An 18544-nucleotide genomic window follows, 5' to 3' on the forward strand; every position below is an offset into this window, starting at 1 on the left:
TGCAACCACAACTCTTGGCAGCAGGATAATACTGATTGCTCGACGTGGTCTCGTTTTGCAGAGTTGGTTTGCCTTGCAGTGCCAGATTCTAGAGCAGTCAAGGGCTGCAACAAACCTGTCTGCCTAGGGCAGGGGTAGGCAACCTTGGCTGTTTTATGACTCGTGGACTTCAACTCCCAGAATTCCTGAGCCAGCCACGCTGAAGGGAAAGGGAGAGGTTTCCAAGCTGAGCCATGCTGGCTCAGGAATTCTGGGAGTTGAAGTCCACGAGTCATAAAAGAGCCGAGGTGGCCTACCCCTGGGCTAGGGCTTTCCAAAGGACCTGGTAGGAAAACCTGATGGTGCCTGTTGTAGTTTTTAGTCAGTGAGAGATGCTAAGTCCAAGCAGTCGCTCATCTTCTTTGGATTTAGTATAATGTTTTTGTGGGATTGAACCTCTTGGCTTAGAAGAGGAGAGTGTGACTTGGTTTCCTGTGGCAAATATAAGGCCAGGAAACTTTCTGGTGGGCAGAAATGGGGCTTTTCATATTTTTGGATGGATAAGAGCCTCAGTAGGTAGGATAACAATGTCCTGATTTTGAAGGTTTTGTCTGTGTGTGTGTGTGTGTGTGTGCGCGTGCGCGTGTGCTGAGGGGGGGGAAGTACTAGTTTATCTTAAAAACATTCAGCCTGTTTTAGGATCTCATTGTGGGTTGTCCTCTTCAAAGTGATGTTTTCTGAACTTCTTGCATCCTGAGGTCTGAGGTTGCCTATCTGAGATTGCCCTCAGTTATATTTCTCTCTTTTAAGTTTGCTAGAACTAAAGAAATAGGATTTTTGAAATGCAGAAATGGCTGCTCTAAGTAACTGACATCTGACAAGGTTGCTTCAAGCTTAGATCTCTCAGGCTATCAAAGAAAAAAAAGTTAATTAGCTAAATGTAGTAAGATGTTCCAAATGAACATGGTTTGTGTCTGACAAGTGAAATGCCTTTTTTTGTCTATAAATAATTTTTGTAGACAGAGGTGTTAATGGGAGGCATTGGAAGCTAAACTTTTTGGCAGGTTTGCTCGTGTCAAGAATGTGAGAATAATTTGTGGGCAAGTGAACTGCCTTGCACTTCTTGAATTTGGAAAAAAATAAGTTTTTTTAAATTAATACATTTCTATGCATATTTGCTGATATGTTCTAATTTTTCACAATTAGACTTATTGTTTAGTAATTCCAATTTATTACATAGTAAGCCTTAAAAAGCAGAGATATTTAATTTGGATAAAAGTGCAAGGTTTTCAATCTTTTGAAGCAGTAGGGAAGAGGTCTTTTGGGTGACATTTTAATGATACACTTATTGATTTTAATTTAAAATAATTCAGTTACTCAAAATGAAGTTATATGTTTCTGAGTATTAAGGAATATACCGTATCTTCATTTTTGTCTGGAAACGTAAGTAGGCAAAAAGGTAATTTGTGAAATGGAAGCAACCACCAGGTGTATGTAATAAAAATATAGTTTCGACTTCATCCTCCAATGAATCAGTTTTTTGTTGTTAGCTGCGAAGTCTTGTCCGACCCATCGCGACCCTATGGACAACGTTCCTCCAGGCCTTCCTGTCCTCTACCTTCTTCTGGAGTCCATTTAAGGTCATGCCTACTGCTTCAGTGACTCCATCTAGCCACCTCATTCTCTGTCGTCCCCCTCTTCTCTTGCCCTCAACCTTTCCCAGCATTAGGCTCTTCTCCAGTGAGTTCTTCCTTCTCATTAGGTGGCCAAAGTATTTGAGTTTTAGCTTCAGGATCTGGCCTTCTAAAGAGCAGTCAGGGTTGATCTCCTCTAGGACTGACCGGTTTGATCGCCTTGCAGTCCAAGGGACTTGCAGGAGTCTTCTCCAGCACCATAGTTCAAAGGCTTCAATTCTTTGGCGCTCAGCCTTTCTTATGGTCCAGCTTTCACTGCCATACATTGCAACTGGGAAGACCATAGCCTTGACTATACATACTTTTGTTGACAGGGTGATGTCTCTGCTTTTTAGTGTGCTGTCTAGATTTGTCATGGCTTTCCTCCCCAGGAGCAAGCATCTTTTAATTTCTTGGCTACAGTCCCCATCTGCAGTGATCTTGGAGCCCAGGAAAATAAAATCTGTCACTACCTCCATTTCTTCCCCATCTATTTGCCAGGAATTGAGAGGGCCGGATGCCATGATCTTGGTTTTCTTAATGTTAAGTTTCAACCCAACTTTTGCACTCTCCTTCATCCGCAACAAGAGGCTCTTCAGTTCTTCACTTTCTGCCATTAGAGTGGTATCATCTGCATATCTTAGGTTGTTGATATTTCTTCCAGCAATCTTAATTCCAGCTTTTGATTCATCTAGCCCTGCCTTTCTCATGATGTGCTCTGCATATAAGTTAAATAGGCAAGGCGACAGTATACAGCCTTGCCGGACTCCTTTCCCAATTTTGAACCAATCAGTGGTTCCGTGTCCAGTTCTCACTGTTGCTTCTTGGCCCACATACAGGTTTCTCAAAAGACAAATAAGATGGTCTGGTACTCCCATCTCTTTAAGAACTTGCTACAGTTTGTTATGATCCACACAATCAAAGGCTTTAGCATAGTCAATGAAGCAGAAGTAGATGTTTTTCTGGAACTCCCTAGCTTTCTCCATGATCCAGCGTATGTTAGCAATTTGATCTCTAGTTCCTCTGCCTTTTCGAAATCCTGCCTGTACTTCTGGTAGTTCTCGATCCACATACTGCTGGAGTCTAGCTTGTAGGATTTTAAGCATGACTTTACTAGCATGAGAAATGAGTGCAATGTTTGAACATTCCTTGGCACTGCCTTTCTTTGGAATTGGAATGTAAACTGATTTTTTCCAATCCTGTGGCCACTGTTGAGTTTTCCAAATTTGCTGGCAAATTGAGTGTAGCACTTTTACTGCATCGTCTTTTAAGATTTTGAATAGCTCAGCTGGAATACTGTGACCTCCACTAGCTTTGTTGTTGCTCAACTTTTCTAAGGCCCACTTCACTTCACATTCTAGGATGTCTGGCTCGAGGTCAGTGACCACCTCATTGTGATTATCAGGGACATTAATCTCATTCTTGTATAGTTCCTCTGTGTAATTTTGCCACCTCTTAATCTCTTCTGCCTCTGTTAGGTCCCTGCCATTTCGGTCCTTTATCATGCCCATTTTTGCATGAAACGTTCCCTTCATCTCTCCAATTTTCTTGAAAAGATCTCTGGTCCTCCCTATTCTATTGTTTTCTTCTATTTCTTTGCACTGTTCATTTATTTTTTTTTATTTTTATTTTAATTCCATTTATATCCCGCCCTTCTCCGAAGACTCAGGGCGGCTTACAAGCTTAGCAGTAGCCTTCATTCTATGTATATGCCTGCTTATTAGGGCTTTCACACCCCCCCTAAGCGGCATTATTACAAAGTCAGCTTAATTGCCCCCAACAATCTGGGTCCTCATTTTACCTACCTCGGAAGGATGGAAGGCTGAGTCAACCTTGAGCCTGGTGGGATGCGAACCTGCACTAATTGCAAGCAGCTGGTGTTACTTAAGGAGGCATTAGCCCACTGCTCCACCAAGGTTATTTAAGAAGGCATTCTTATCTCTTCTAGCTATTCTCTGGAATTCTGCATTCAATTGGGCGTATCTTTCTTTTTCTCCCTTGCCTTTCGCTTCCCTTCTTTCCTCACCTATTTGCAAAGCTTCCTCAGGCAGCCATTTTGCTTTCTTGCATTTCTTTTTCTTTGGGATGGTTTTGGTTGCTACCTCTTGTACAATGTTGCGAACCTCTGTCCATAGTTCTTCAGGCACTCTGTCTATCAGATCTAATTCCTTAAATCTATTTGTCACCTCTACTGTATATTCAACAGGGATATGATTTAATTCATACCTGAGTGGCCTAGTGCTTTTCCCTACTTTCTTCAGTTTAAGCCTAAACTTTGCAATGAGAAGCTCATGGTCTGAGCCACAGTCAGCTGCTGGTCTTGTTTTTACTGACTGTATAGAGCTTCTCCATCTTTGGCTGCAGAGCACATAGTCAATCTGATTTCTGTGTTGACCGTCTGGTGATGTCCATGTGTAGAGCCGTCTCTTGGGTTGTTGGGAAAGAGCGTTTGCTATGACCATCGTATTCTCTTGACAGAATTCTATCAGCCTGTGCCCTGCTTCATTTTGCACTCTTAAGGCCAAACTTGCCTGTTATTCCGGTTATCTTTTGGCTTCCTACTTTAGCATTCCAATCCCCCATGATGATAAGGACATCATTTTTTGGTGTTAGTTCTGTAAGGTGCTGTAGGGCTTCATAGAACCGGTCAATTTCATCCTCTTCAGCACTGGTGGTTGGGGCATAGACTTGGACTACTGTGATATTGAATGGTTTCCTTTGGATTCAAACTGAGGTCATTCTGTCATTTTGAGGATTGTATCCCAGTATTGCTTTTCCTATTCTTTTATTGACTATGAAGGCTACTCCATTTCTTCTGAGGGATTCTTGCCTGCAGTAGTATACCTGATGGTCATCTGAATTAAATTCACCCATTCCTGTCCATTTTAGTTCGCTGATACCTAAGATGTCGATGTTCACTCTTGTCATCTCTTGTTTGACCACGTCCAGCTTTCCTTGATTCATGGATCTTACATTCCAGGTTCCTATGGAGAAAAAAATCTTTACAGCATCGGACTTTCCTTTCACCACCAGACATATCCACAGCTGAGCGTCCTTTCGGCTTTGGCCCAGTCGCTTCATTCTTTCTGGTGCTACTAGTACTAGCCCTCTGCTCTTCCCCAGTAGCATATTGGACGCCTTCCGACCTGAGGGGCTCATCTTCCAGCATCATATCTTTTTGCCTTTTGGTACTGTCCATGGGGTTTTCATGGCAAAGATACTGGAGTGGGTTGTCATTTCCTTCTCCAGTGGATCACGTTTTGTCAGAACTCTCTGCTATGACCTTTCTGTCTTGGGTGGCCCTGCACGGCATAGCTCATAGCTTCATTGAATTACGCAAGCCCCTTCGCCAACAACACTTTCATTCTTTAGCAAACAGGCTATTGTCCGGGTACATATGTTCAATTAACAGTAGTTAATATAGTAATAGAGAACTGTAGAGAATGTAATAAATGATAATCAAAAACAATGTCAGTCAATACATATCAGTCTTCTTACTAATATATATTCAAAATGTATTCATTTCTCAGTAGTTCATTTTCCTAACCATTGGTAAAAATTATCCCATGTTCTATAATACTGAATCTTCTTTCTCTTCAATGTCTAATATCAGTCTATCCATTTCTGCACATTCTAAGATTTTCTTAATTAAAACCTCTTCAGTTGGTAAGTTTTCATTTTTCCAGTTTTGGGCAAATGCTATTCTCGCTGCTGTCAGTACATGCAGTATTAAATATTCATTCTCCTTCTCATAATTAGATCCTAATATTCCTAACAAAAACAATTCTGGCTTAAATTCTGTCTGTCTTTTAGTCATCTTTTCCAACCATGTATGTATCTTAACCCAAAACCTTTTTGCTTTAGGGCATGTCCATCAGATGATAGTACCTCGCCTTACCTGGCACATGTAAAACTTTCTAATCAGCCTCATTTTCTGAATCTGAATTAGGTTTTTTTTCTTAATACTTTTGAGGCTTTATAGTAGAAGAAGTCATTGCAAATTTACTTCATAATAGAAAGCATGCTGTAGGACAAAGTTCCCCAACTTTTCAGGGTTGGTGGGGGGGAAGGGGGAAAGAAGGCTTGGTTTTGTGTGTGGGGCTGAATGCGTGCACAAACACCTATTGAGTGAGTGGAGCTGTAAACACCCATGACGCTCGTGGCGATGCCTGCGTTGAGTGGGGCAGTGCACGCTGGTGCCAGCCAAGTGGCCAGGTTGTAGGAGATGAGTAGGCTGGGCCCGAGGGATGAGCAGGCTGGGCCCGAGGGAGGGATCAAATATGTCATAAGTCAGGAGTTCCTGTGCGCCCACAAAAGTGCAGCCCACCTTGAATTCCTTCTACTCTTACCTCCCACTAATTTCCCTTGTCCGTTAGTAGTTCAGATTCTTGTAGAGAGCTTAAACTTGCAAAAACCTTTATACCCATCTGAGCTGTCTGGATGTCCTGATGTTCCTGGCCTCTGACACATGCAGAGGTAGAAAAGAGGAAGCACAAATATTATAATAAGCAGGTATGCATTCAAAATGGAACAGATCTCACCAACTCACTGTATTAAGGATGAAGCAGTGTATTTGCTAAGTTAAATTGCTAAATTAAATTTTGTAACGGTATCAATATGCTTGAATCTTGGGGATAGAAAGATATCTTAAAAAGAGTTTCCAGGGCTGAGCATTGCTGACCTAGTCGTGAGGGTACAATATTAGAAGAGATGAACTCGTTGCTCTAATGTGGTTTCTTGTTCTTTGTGGCTTCTCTGTCTCAAAGTATGTTGCAATTTTGTCAGGTAATGCTTCAGAATTTTTTTTTCAATATTCCCCATACTTTGCTTTCCTGTGAGAAAAGTTGAAAAAGAAACATCCTTGCAAACAGAATCCTAATCATATGATTAGAATCCTATTCACACAAACTCCATTGTGAGGTCGAACTCCTGATGGCTAAGTGTGCTTTGAATCAAGAATGGCTTGAAAGTTGCTCTTGATAAATCCTGAGCTTGGGTTGAAATCCAGAAGGGAGGTAGCCTTAGTCTCTAGCAACAGAGTCTTCTGTCACCTTTGACTGAAGAAATGTACCAGATGCTCTTGCTTGCTACATGCATTAACCAGTCAATGCCCACAGTCTCTTGTTTACTCCTTGTAGCTTGCACCCCCTGGGGGTGTGAGACGATATTCCAGGGGCTGCAAAAAAATTGGGTTTTCAAAATTATAGGGTATATGCATAATTTGTTGCTGTCATTTCGAACTTTTTTAAGGGGTGCGAGAATATATCAGAAGCCTTCTAGGGATGTGGGGTATAGAAAAGGTTGGGAACCTCTGGCTTAGAATCTTTTACCTCCTTTCAAACAGCTTGGCAAAAGGCCTTGTTTTGCCCCACACATGCGCTTTACCAGTTTTTATCTTCCCTCTCTCAGTCATCATCTTTGGCAGCCAGTACACTGCTCCAGCCTGCTTTTATATTTAATTGCTGCACCAGCATTAGGTGATGCAGATGGAACTGTTAGACTGGAATCGAATCATAGGACAGGAAAGAATTTTGGAGGTTTTTTAGTTTAATCCCCTGTCCATGGCAGGAGACCCTCTATCATCCTGGACAAATGGTTATCCAGTTTTTTCTGAAAAATCTCCAGTGATCCACAACTCTAGGAGGCAACCTTTTCCATTGGTTAATTCCTGTCACTGGAAGGAAATTTCTCCTTAGTTCCATGTTAGATGTCTCTTTAACGAGCTTCTACCTGTTGCTTCTTGTCCTACCCTTAGCTGCTTTGAAGAGTAAGTTAACCCTCTCTTCTTTGTGACAGCCCCTCAAATATCTGGAGATTCTCAATCATCCATGTCATGATTGTTTCAAAAGTGCTTTTTCATTCCCCACCATCCAGTCAGAGTTGAAGAAGCTTCTTGGATGAGAATAAAAAAACAAGAAAGTCCAGTTGCCTCCTGAAAAAGCACCTTTGGGACAGCCCCTCAAGTACTGGAAGATGGCTGTCATGTTATTCCTAATTCTTCTCTTCTTTTGTTGTTAGTTGCGAAGCTGTGTCCAACCCATCGCGACCCCATGGACAATGTTCCTCCAGGCCTTCCTGTCCTCTACCATCTTCTGGAGTCCATTTACGCTCACGCCGACTGCTTCAGTGACTCCGTCCAGCCACCTCATTCTCTGTTGTCCCATTCTTCTATTGCCCTCAATCTTTCCCAGCATTAGGCTCTTCTCCAGTGAGTCCTTCCTTCTCATTAGGTGGCCAAAGTATTTGAGTTTTAGCTTCAGGATCTGGCCTTCTAAAGAGCAGTCAGGGTTCATCTCCTCTAGGACTGACCGGTTTGATCGCCTTGCAGTCCAAGGGACTCGCAGGAGTCTTCTCCAGCACCACAGTTCAAAGGCCTCAATTCTTTGGCGCTCAGCCTTTCTTATGGTCCAACTTTCACTGCCATACATTGCAACTGGGAAGACCATAGCCTTGACTATACGCACTTTCGTTGACGTCTCTGCTTTTTAGTGTGCTGTCTAGTTTTGCCATTGCTTTCCTCCCCAGGAGCAAGCGTCTTTTAATTTCTTGGCTGTAGTCCCCATCTGCGGTGATCTTGGAGCCAGAGTATTTGAATTTCAACTTCAGGATCTGGCTTTCTAAAGAGCAGTCAGGGTTGATCTCCTCTAGGACTGACCGGTTTGATTGCCTTGCAGTCCAAGGGACTCGCAGGAGTCTTCTCCAGCAGGCTAGTTCCTATCTAGTTCCTTTAACTATACCTTGTATAAATCATCCTGCAGATATCTTATCATCTTAGTGTTCTTTGCACTCTTTCTAGGCATCTTTTTTTGTATCATGGTGACCAGAATTGGACGTCGTATTCCACCTGTGGCCTTACTAGTGCAGTATAAAGTAGTATTATCACTTCTCGTGATCTTGGTGCTATCCATCTGTTGATGCTGGTATTGGGTTTTTTGGGAGCTGCAGCACTCTGCTGGGTCATACTTCAGTGGTTGTCCACAAGGACTCCTAGATCCCTCTCACAGTTAGTTACTGTTGAGCCAGGTACCACCTATTCTATATCTGTGCATTTGATTTTTCCTGTCTAGGTGTAGGACCTTATTTTTCTCACCATTGAGCTGCATCTTGTTGGATAGGGACCAGTGCACAAGTCTGTCAAGAACCTTCTGAATCTTGAGTCTATTCTCCAAAAAAAATGTTAGCAGTTTCCCCAAACTTTGTGTCATCTACAAAATTGATGAATTCCTCTACCCCTCATCTAGATCTAGATCATTTAGAGAGAGATTAAAGAGCACTAGCCCCAAAACAGAACTTTGAGGTCCCTCACTGCATGCTTCCTCTGATTTAGACACAGTTCCATTAAGGACTGAATGCGGTTGGTCAGTCAGTTGTGAATTCATCTGGTGGTGCCACTGTATATCCCACATAGCTCTATCTTACCAAGAAGCAGAGTGTGGTGTACTTTCAAATTCCTTACTGAAGTCAAGTATTCTATGACCAGGGCATTATGTTGCCCTGTTCACTGCCCTGAGTCCTTTGGGTGAAGGGCGGTATACAAATAAAATTATTATTATTATTATTATTATTATTATTATTATTATTATTATTATTATTATTATTATTATTTATTATCCTGATCCACTAATTTACTCACTTTATCAAAGAAGGCAGTAAGGGTTGTCTGGCGATGATCTGTTTATAACAAACATATGCTAGCTTCTTGTAATTGCTTTGTTCATTTCTAGGTGCTCTCACAAACCCATGGCTTGATAATCTTTTCTGGGATTTTCCCAGGTATTGATGTGAAGCTGATTGCTCTGCATTTCTTGAATCCACTTTTCCCCCTTCTTGTCTAGATTGGAACCACATCAGTTCTTTTCCAGTCCTCTGGCAGTTCTCTTGTGTTCCAGGAGCTTTGAAAGATTCTGTTCAGTGGTTCCGAGATCACGTCTGCCAACTCTTTCAGAACTCTGGGGTGTAATCCTTGTGGTTCTGGTATTTGAACTCATCTAGAGTGGATATGTGTTACCTATTGTTACCTATTTCTTGCCTATTTTGACCTGCATTCCTGTTCTGTCTCCCACTGTGCTGCTTTTGGTAGGTTGGGCTAATTTTCTGTTTGCCTGAAGACAGATGCAAAGAAGAAATTCTGCCTCTCACCACCTTACCATCGTCTCCCATTAGTGGACCGGTCATATCTTTGACTTTTTCTTGTTCCTTACATGTTGAAAGAAACTTTATTTTTTGTTGTTTCTTGTATTTCTCAGTTCATTCTGAGCGTTAGATTTCCTGACTCCGTCGTTGCAGATTTGGGCTATTTGCTGGAATTCTGCTCTAGTTATGCAACCCTCTTACTTGGTTCCCAAATGGTATAGAAAACCTGAGTGTGTCAAGAGCTTCCCATTCCACAACTGGGACTTCTTGAAAGCAATCTGCAAGGAGTTGGTTCTAGTAGTTTTGTTTGCCCTTGTAAGAGATCTAAATGTCTGTGGAGATTCTCAGTCATCCAGGTCATGGTTGTCCCAAAGGTGCTTTCCCCTCCCAAAAGGCAACTGGACTTTTTGCTTCTCTATCCAAGAACTGAAGAAACTTCTTGGATGAGAAGCGAAACATTAAAAAAAAAGTCCAGTTGCCTTTTGGAAAAAAGTGACTTCTGAAGGGCTATCTGGCAAATTTCTTGGAGAGGTTGAGCTTACTTGGAGATGGAAAGAAATCCTGAAGCATCTGGTTTTATTCGTGTACCTTTGCTAAGCCTTGGGATGGGATGGGGGAGGCTGGGGTAAAGGTATTTCCAGAGCAAAGCCAATCCTTTAGCCTCTGGGTGAGCAGAACACAGCTGATATGGAACCTAAGTCTGGATAAATTCTGTTTTTTAGGTATCACAGATTGTATAACCATGTCCAGTTAACTGGATGACAAAGTTTGCTAAGAAGGGTGATAAAACGTGAACCACCACCACCCCTTTCCACATGTGCATTTAGATCTGTATGTTTGAGCAAAACTAGTGAAATATACTTCAATTCTCAGTATCCTACATAGCCAAGAGGTAGAGGAACTGCCTTTTCTCCCAGTTTTCCCAGAACTGGCTTACTGAATGGGAAAGCTGGGGGAAAAAAAGGCATTGACAAGGATGACTTCTATGATTTAATCCTTTTGTGGTCATATTTTGAAGTACAGGCAGTCCTCGACTTACAAAAGTTCATTTAGTGACCATTCAAAGTTACAACGGCAGTGAAAAAAGTGGCTTATGACTGTTTTTCACACTTACGACCATTGCAGCATCCCCATGGTTCAGGTGATCAAAATTCAGATGCCTGGCTGCTGACTCGTATTTATCATGTGATCCCCTTTTGTGACCTTCTGACAAGCACAGTCAGTGGAGAAGCCAGATTCATTGAATGACCATGTTACTAACTTAACAACTGCAGTGATCCACTTAACAACCGTGGCAAGAAAGGTTGTAAAATGGGGCAAAATTCACTGAACAGCTGTCGCTGAGCGACAGAACGTTTGTGCTCAGTTGTGGTCGTAAGCCGAGGACTACCTGTATCTTTCTGCTAGAGAAGGTTGGCTTGATGGTGAGAGGAGGGCCTTTCTGAACAGATCCCCAAGGAATCTATGGGGCACTTCCATAACTCTCTGCAGCCGTGTTCCTAAACTCTAATGAGGATGCCCGCAGTTGAGCGCTCGGCACCCAAGAGCTCCGAGTAAGCCCGGTGTTCTCTCGCGAGGGGTTCAGACCTGCCGTTTGTGCTCAGGTTGCCTCCAGTAGGAAGAGCTGCGACTTTTGTAAGGATCCCAAACTGTAAAGGAGTCGCCCATCATGTAGCCCAGGGCAGCTTGTGGATTCACGTTAGTATAGATGCGGAGGGCAAACGGGCGCCTTTCCTTTCTTGGCCCCTCGGCACGCCCCTCCGGCTTTGTGGCTCCCAAACCGTCTGAATACCTTCCTTCTTTCCTTCTCCTCCTGTAGGTCTCAGCGGTGCGATGGCCAGCATCAGCGTTCGCTCGAGCACCCCGGGCTCCCCCACTCACGTGAGCAGCGGCTCCACCGGGAGTCGAAGGAGAAACGGACTCCATGATGTTGACTTGAACACTTTCATATCTGAAGAAATGGCGCTCCACTTGGACAATGGTGGAACTAGAAAGCGTACCTCAGCCCAGTGCGGTGATGGCATTACGGACTCCCCGACCCATAAACGCAACCGTATGATCTAAATGGCAACCTTGTTTCCACCCTCCCCTCTTCCCCGCCCCTTTGCTCAAAAGCCCACTGGTGCTCACCCGCCCACTGGGAAAACCCAATTTGAGGCGCTCTCTTCTCGAGTCGCACAAAAATTGCCATAAAAAAAGAAAAAGAAAGAACACATCCTGAGGGTAACACTCCTCTCAAACCTCTATGGCTTTCTTCAGAGTAGATTCTTTAGCAGAGGATTTCCAACGTCGTGTAGTAGCTAGCAAGCTCATCGCAGGTAGATCACACATCCATTCCAAGGCTAAAAGTGACCTTACATGTACTCTTAAAGGGAAGAAAGGAAATATCAGACATTTATTTGATTATAGATTGCTTTTTGTCCTTTATTTCTTGACGTGTTTAAATATTTGCTTCAACAGTATTGCCACTTTTGACAACAGTGTCAGCACCATGACTTGGCAAGTAAGACCCAAAGCTTCCTTTAGAGAGAATATATATATATATATACACACACATATATATATTCTTAAATATATTAATATTTTCCTTTTAAAGCCTACTAGACACATAATTTTCTATTTAAATAAGTGTGCACATTGTAAGCATTGGCCTGTGTCCATTTTTTTAAAAAAAATTACAAAGTCGTGAGGCAATGTAAACAGGTTTCCCTGGTGATGATGCAGCAGAGACTAAGTCGTTACAAAAAGGCTGTTTGTTGGGGTTGTGTGTGTGAGCTCTAAAGCAGCTGCCCCTCCACTCTCCTCTCCCCCCCCCCCCCCCCCCGTCCCAGGAATTTCTGCTTGGAAGGTTTTGAATCGATTGCTTAAGTCACCCAGCAGTGTATCTTGATTGTCAGAGGAATGTGTTTTGCCACGGGGAGGACGTGTAATTTTTATTTATACAGGTATGTATCTTACACTTCCTCAGTGTGCAGGGAGAAAACTGGGTGGGTAGGAAATGTATTTTTTTAATGGTTTTGGCCTCATTGTGATGGGGGTGAGGTTTGAAGGCAGGACCACCAGTGTCTCAGGCACAATTATTCCCTTGGTCACTCGGGTGAGATGGTCAGCCTCTTGTCCTCTCAGGGGGAAATCCCTTCTGGGTGGCCTCGGTGCCAAGGGCTGCAAAGCCAGGCCGGCCCCCAGCATGGTGGTTGAGCTGGCCAAGCGTTGAGTCATCAGCAGAGGGTGATGGTGCAGCAAAAAGGTGCCCACCATTTTCGAGTCAGGTATGTGACATACCTGCCTACTGAGCCCCCTCTGGGAAAGGGGTAAAAGGAATGGGGTCCGCAGACGAGGGCTGCTCCACCTGGGGTCCAAATTCCCCTCTCCTCCCTGCTCCCCTCCCCAAAAATCTCAACACACAACCCCTTCTTTCTGTAGCCCCAGAGATCTGTCATTATCAATGAAAAGGATAGTAATAACTCACCAGCGGTGGGGGCTTTGAAAGTGGTAGGGTGGTCTTCCCTGTTCTGGTGCCCACAAGCCCCTTTATCCCTTGCCTTCTGTGGAGTTTCTGGCTGAGGATGATTGGATCGCTAGTCTGCCTTGACTGCAGAAGGGCAGTTGCAGTGTTTCAAAATAGCCTTGGAACCAGATTCCAGTTGAGTGTTGCTTGATTGGGCAGCAAAATACACTGTAGGATCCTTAGTTTAGAGCCTCTTCATGCCCCACCAGTCAGATGTTTCCCCCAGATCTCTCCTCTCTCCTGAGGCGTCCTGTTTCTGTTAATTTGGGAGTGGTTGTGTCAAATCCATCTAAGCAGCAGAAGTCCTTGCAATTTGGGGGTGGGTGGGTGGGTGGGGCTAATTCAGGAGGGATTCAGGCAGCAGTAAGGGGCCTTTTGAATTGTGCACCCTTGTTTTTTGCCTTTGAAAAATGCAATGTGAAGCATACTTCAATTTAAAAGGCCACAGATATTCTCTGGGAGAAGCATATCCTCATTTACTTTGTGGAGCTTTTTAAAAACACCGCAAATTGCATCTTAAACAGCTGAAAATGACCTGTCATGAAACGATGAGAATTTAACATTAATTCTGGCCTCAAGTCTCAGGTTGCATTATCTTTTAGATGTTCTTTTTTTAAAGATTGCCAATGTCGAGTGCAGCTCATGGATGGCTTATTGACTTAATGAGAATCCAGACTGCAGATTGTCTGTGTGGCATGCATGGTTCTTTCTGGTTTAAACAAGCATTTCTCTTTGGAGAATTAAGCACTTAATGTTTGTGGGTGCAGGATTAAGACTGTTGCAAAATGATAAAATATTCTGCCAAAAAACAAACAAACACAAAGTAGTACTTCAAATGAAATTGTAACTGGAAAACTCAACTAGTGAGCAGAGCCGTCTAATACTCAGAGAGAAGGAATTGGCCTGGAATGGAGAAATAGGAAATAAGGACTTGGGCCACGGATGAACGCACAGACTCCTTGATTTATAAAGCATTGGTGCACTGAATGAGTATGGAGCTTTGCTGAGGCTTTTGGTCCGTGGTTTCTCCAAAGTAGTTACGAGCCCAGCCCAAAATGCTAGATGAGGAGGTTAAGATTGCTTCCCAGTTAGACTGAAAAAGAACGGAGCATGTAGCTCTCCGTGTGTGGAATTTATCCCCCCCTTCCCTCTTACCAATTAGACTAGAGTAATTCTTCTGTGCTTTGAAGCTTTGCTTTCAGTCTAGCTCCTCCGAACAAAATTATTTCAGGATTTTAAAATTTTTGGTGCCATCTTTTTGTTTTGGTAAAGAGAAATACAGGCTTGGATAAGCCAGCTGTCCTTATAGTCTGTGTGCTTGTAAAGCTTAAACTTTTACTTTCCTGGTTTTTAAAAAAAAATATTTGCCGTCAAAATGTTCACTCTCCTGCCAAAATAATCATACTCTCGATTGCATGATGGCCCTCGTTGGAGTAGTGGGTTGTGTCACAAGCAAATTTCTTTAAAGCTCGGCCATGGAATAGTCCCATAGGTCACTCCTTGATTGTGACTTTGGGAAGACTATAACTCTTATAAAACATACTTGTCTCATTCTGTTTTTCCCTGTAAACCAAACTTAACATGAATGTGGGGCAGATTTTACATATAGTGTATCCTGCATTGAAGCTGAGCTTGGCTTGCATATTACTAAAATTCAATTTTAAATATTAAAACACTTGAGCTATAGTGAAGTAATGCAAAGCTGATTCTCCCCCTCCCTCCACCCTCCTTTGTTTGAAATGGAATTCCTGCAAATCTTCAAATGTGACCTTTGCTCTGCTGGAGAAATAGATACCTTTTTAAAACCGTAATAAAATGAAATAAAATAAATCGACACTTGCCTGCTTGTTTACTTTCTTTACTGTTGCGCTAGTCTAGGGGTAGGCAACCTCGGCTCTTTTATGACTCATGGACTTCAACTCCCAGAATTCCTGAGTCAGCTATGGGAGTTGAAGTCCATGAGTCATAAAAGAGCCGAGGTTGCCTACCCATGAGCTAGTCAGAGTGGATGGTCATTTGAGATCTGTGTGTAATATTTGGGGGCAGTGGCTGTTCCTGGGTTGGTGGGGTGATAGCTTTTATTGGGTGGCAGATCAATTGCCAACTTGATTCTGGGGGGAAATCCAGTTGGAATGCATCTTTTAAAAAAAATTTCAACTTTGGCAGCCTGCAAATCTCTGTCTGGAGTACAGGTAGTCCTTGACTTAACAACGGTTCGTTTAGTGACAGTTCAAAGTTACAACGGCACTGAAAGAAGTGACTTGATGACCTTTTTCACACATCCATTGAAGCACCCCCCGTGGTCACGTGATCAAAATTCAGATGCTTGGCAACTGACTCATTTACGACGGGTTGCAGTGTCCCGGGGTCACATGATTGATAATCTTTTGGCAATCTTCTGACAGTTAAAGTCAACGGGAGAAGCCACAAGTCATAAAATGGGGCCAAATTCATTTAACAAATGTCTGGCTTAGCAACAGAAATTTTGGGCTCAATTGTGGCTGTAAGTCCAGGACTACTACCTGGACTACTACTAGCTGTATGATGGGAGCCTTGGGGTCCCACATAGGCCTCTGGATGGAGCAGAAGGAGCTGCTGTGAGAGGTAATCTTTGTGTGTTCTAGGAACGATTTTGGCCTAGCCCAGGATTCCAGCAACCATCCAGGATCGAGATTTTAAAAGGGGTTGAATATCACAGCTCTGGTTTTCGCATACAGTACTGGGTAAATTGCATTATAAGCTAGGTAGCAATAAGAGCTAGAAAACCTTCGGAAATGGAAGCACGATGCCCACCTTCAGTGCATTTGGGCAGTTTCCAGGACTTGCACGGATGTGAACTCAGCTTTTTGAAAGAGCAATCGTTTCACAGTGACCCTCACTTGTGGGCAATGTAAAGGTAGCCTCTGAAGGTGGGAAGGTGAGCCATATCAAATGGGTTTGTTATGACAATTGCTAGTATTGTGATTGTGATCCTTGCAGACCTCCAGGAGCTAAGCATGGTGGGAGCTTGTAAGTGAACGGCATGCTGGCTGGGGAACTCTGGGAATTGAAGTCCCCATATCTTACAGTTGCCACAGTTGTGAAACACTGCTCCAGGGAGAGAGATCCTGCATAGGATGTATATTTTATGCACATACATAAATAGAGACATATTCACAGGTCTTTGGAGCCAGGCATAAAACAATCACCGGGAGCTGAAGATGGAAACCCAAGACGTTCAGGAGACAGTTGAATGAGGGTGGAGAAGATGACATCTTACTGGGACCTCTTGGAACAATCTGTTCTCAACCTTTTCGGGAAAACTAAGTGCTCCCTGCTGAGCCCTTTACAAGCAGCTGCAAATCACACAGATAAAAATACTAAGACAACTTTTGTGTGTGGCTTCTCTTAACATGTCCTCAACATTTGCGGGGTTTTCTTTAGCAATAGCAACAGCACTTAGACTTACCTACCGCTTCACAGTGCTTTTACAGCCCTCTCTAAGCGGTTTACACAGTCAGCATTTTGCCCCCCAACAATCTGGGTCCTCATTTTACTGACCTCAGAAGACTGAATCAACCTTGAGTTGGTCAGGATCGAACTGGCTACAGGCAGAGTCAGCCTGTAATACTACATACTAACCACTGCACCACCAGGGCTCTTAAGGTTGTCTTTCTACAGCTAATCCTCCACTTCCAACCACAACTGAGACTAAAATTTTTGTTGCTAAGCGAGACATTTGTTAAGTGAATTTTGCTTCCTTTTACAACCTTTCTTGCTACAGTTAAGTGAATCACTGCAGTTAAGTCAGTAATACGATTAAGTGAATCTGGCTTCCCCATTAACTTTGCTTGTCAGAAGGTGTTTTTTTTTTAATCCCATTTATATCCCGCCCTTCTCCGAAGACTCAGGGCGGCTTACAATCTAAGCACAAATCTATGTGCTTAGCAATAGCCTTCATTCTATGTATATGCCTGCTTATTAGGGCTTTCACACACACCCCAAGCGGCATTATTACAAAGTCAGCTTAATTGCCCCCAACAATCTGGGTCCTCATTTTACCTACCTGGGAAGGATGGAAGGCTGAGTCAACCTTGAGCCTGGTGGGATGCGAACCTGCACTAATTGCAGGCAGCTGGTGTTACTTAAGGAGGCATTAGCCCACTGCTCCACCAAGAAGTTTGCCAAAGGGGATCACGTGACCCTGGGACGCTGCAACCCTCATAAATACAAATCGGTTGCCAAGCATTGAATTTTGATCACGTGACCATGGGGATGTTGCAACAGTTGTAATGTGAAAAACAGCCATAATGTAAGGACCCACTTCAATCTACATCTTAAGAAAACAGAACCCTTGGAAGTGGTTTCTTCCAACAGGAGTCTTTATTAAGAGAAATTGATTGCAGGCATGCTAGACAGGATCTGGGGAACCCTCCCCACCATTCAATGTTTTAAAGTGTTCCCAAGCAGCCCCCACCCCACGCACAGTTCTGGGTGATCCAAACCGGCAGATTGCTAGGTGTTAACTTCAGGAAAAATAATATCAGTCCGGCTCCCTCGGCATGATCGTCCAATTCTCTTATTGCCCTGACTCCAAGTGTTGCATCTTTCCCCACTGTCGGTAAAGAGAAGAGCTTCAGAGAAGCATGGGATGAAAGGGAGATGGCTGCATTGTTTTGTTAACAGATCCCACGTGAATCCACAAAAAGTTACTTTGTAGTGGAGACAGGAGGTGAAAGTAGTAAACTCCCCATACATACCCCCTCTCCCCTTTTTTAGTGTGACAGAATCCAGGAAACCGTAATGATTGTTTTTTTAAAATCAGGGAAGATAGATAGAAATGAAATATAACTGGATTCTGACACATAAGTCACTTTTTTTTAGTACCAGTGTAACTTTGAATGGTCACTAAACGAACTGTTGGGAGAAAAGGACTACCTGTACGTAGATTATGGTGACTTATTTTAGGAAGATAGCTTTTAAAGATGGCTTACATAAATTTAATTAACACCTACTTTCAATAATATTTAATGCTATTTCTTATTTTACCATCTGTTTATTAGTAAGAACAAGCATTATTCTTAGGCACTCACATTTCTAGGCTGAACCTAAGGAAATCTGCTTCTCTATAGCTGTATTGATTTTACAGGAAATTGCCAGCGAATGAAATGTCTAAATATCTGCAACTATCTCGGCCTTGCAATTAGCCTCTTGGACAAGGCTGTTTTACACTGTTGCTTGGAGGACGTTGGCTTGTCTAGAAACCTAATAG

General features: G+C 43.0%; 1 protein-coding gene across 1 annotated transcript in view; it reads left to right on the forward strand.

The window, feature by feature from the left end:
- Window positions 1-15127, forward strand: part of HAPSTR1 (HUWE1 associated protein modifying stress responses) — a 30101-nt gene extending 14974 nt beyond the window's left edge. The window contains exon 4 of the mRNA XM_083372491.1: window positions 11605-15127. Coding sequence (XP_083228617.1) covers window positions 11605-11849 — 245 coding nt within the window. The 3' untranslated portion in view covers window positions 11850-15127. The remainder of the gene's footprint in view (window positions 1-11604) is intronic.
- The last annotated feature ends 3417 nt before the right edge of the window (window positions 15128-18544 follow it).

The sequence above is a fragment of the Vipera ursinii genome, assembly GCF_947247035.1.
Source record: "Vipera ursinii genome assembly, chromosome: 13".
NCBI classification, from domain to species: Eukaryota; Metazoa; Chordata; class Lepidosauria; order Squamata; family Viperidae; genus Vipera; species Vipera ursinii.